The 488-nt window shown below is 54.7% G+C and overlaps 1 protein-coding gene across 1 annotated transcript in view; it reads right to left on the bottom strand.

Annotated features, from left to right (window-relative positions):
* Positions 1-135: 135 nt before the first annotated feature.
* EMH_0067500 (uncharacterized protein) overlaps positions 136-488 on the bottom strand; it is a gene marked incomplete at both ends in the record, with an annotated part of 1050 nt that continues 697 nt past the window's right edge. The window contains one exon of the mRNA XM_013498631.1: positions 136-488. Within this exon, the coding sequence (XP_013354085.1) occupies positions 136-488 (353 nt within the window).

Genomic DNA, 488 nt, shown 5'->3' with positions numbered 1-488 from the left:
CTAGGGTTTAGGGTCTAGGGTTTAGGGTTTAGGGTTTAGGGTTTAGGGTTTAGGGTTTAGGGTTTGTGGTGCAGCAGACAGCGGGATGGGTTGCTGCGACGATGAGGGTTTTGGGGTTTCTGATGAATCCTTTCATCATCCTGCTGCAGCAGCAAACAACGCGGGTTTGTCTTTGCTGCTGCTGCTGCTGTTGCTGCTGCTGCTGTTGCTGCTGCTGCTGCTGCTGTTGCTGCTGCTGCTGCTGCTGCTGTTGTTGCTGCTGCTATTTTTAATGTCGCTGCTGAGGAATGACATATGCGCCTTGGTGGTTAGCTGCTGCTGCTGCTGCTGTTGCTGCTGTTGCTGCTGTTGCTGCTGCTGCTGTTGCTGCTGTTGCTGCTGCTGCTGCAGCCCCAGTACATATCGCCGCAGCAGTAATAGAGCCCTGCCGCATGTTGTGCTGTTGCTGCTGCTGCTGCTGCTGCTGCTCTTGCTACTGCTGCTGCTCT

Source organism: Eimeria mitis, genomic scaffold (genome assembly GCF_000499745.2).
Source record: "Eimeria mitis Houghton genomic scaffold, Emh_scaff3582, whole genome shotgun sequence".
Taxonomy (NCBI): domain Eukaryota; phylum Apicomplexa; class Conoidasida; order Eucoccidiorida; family Eimeriidae; genus Eimeria; species Eimeria mitis.
The sequence above is the reverse complement of the archived record's forward strand: the minus strand, read 5'-3'. Positions and strand labels throughout refer to the sequence as shown.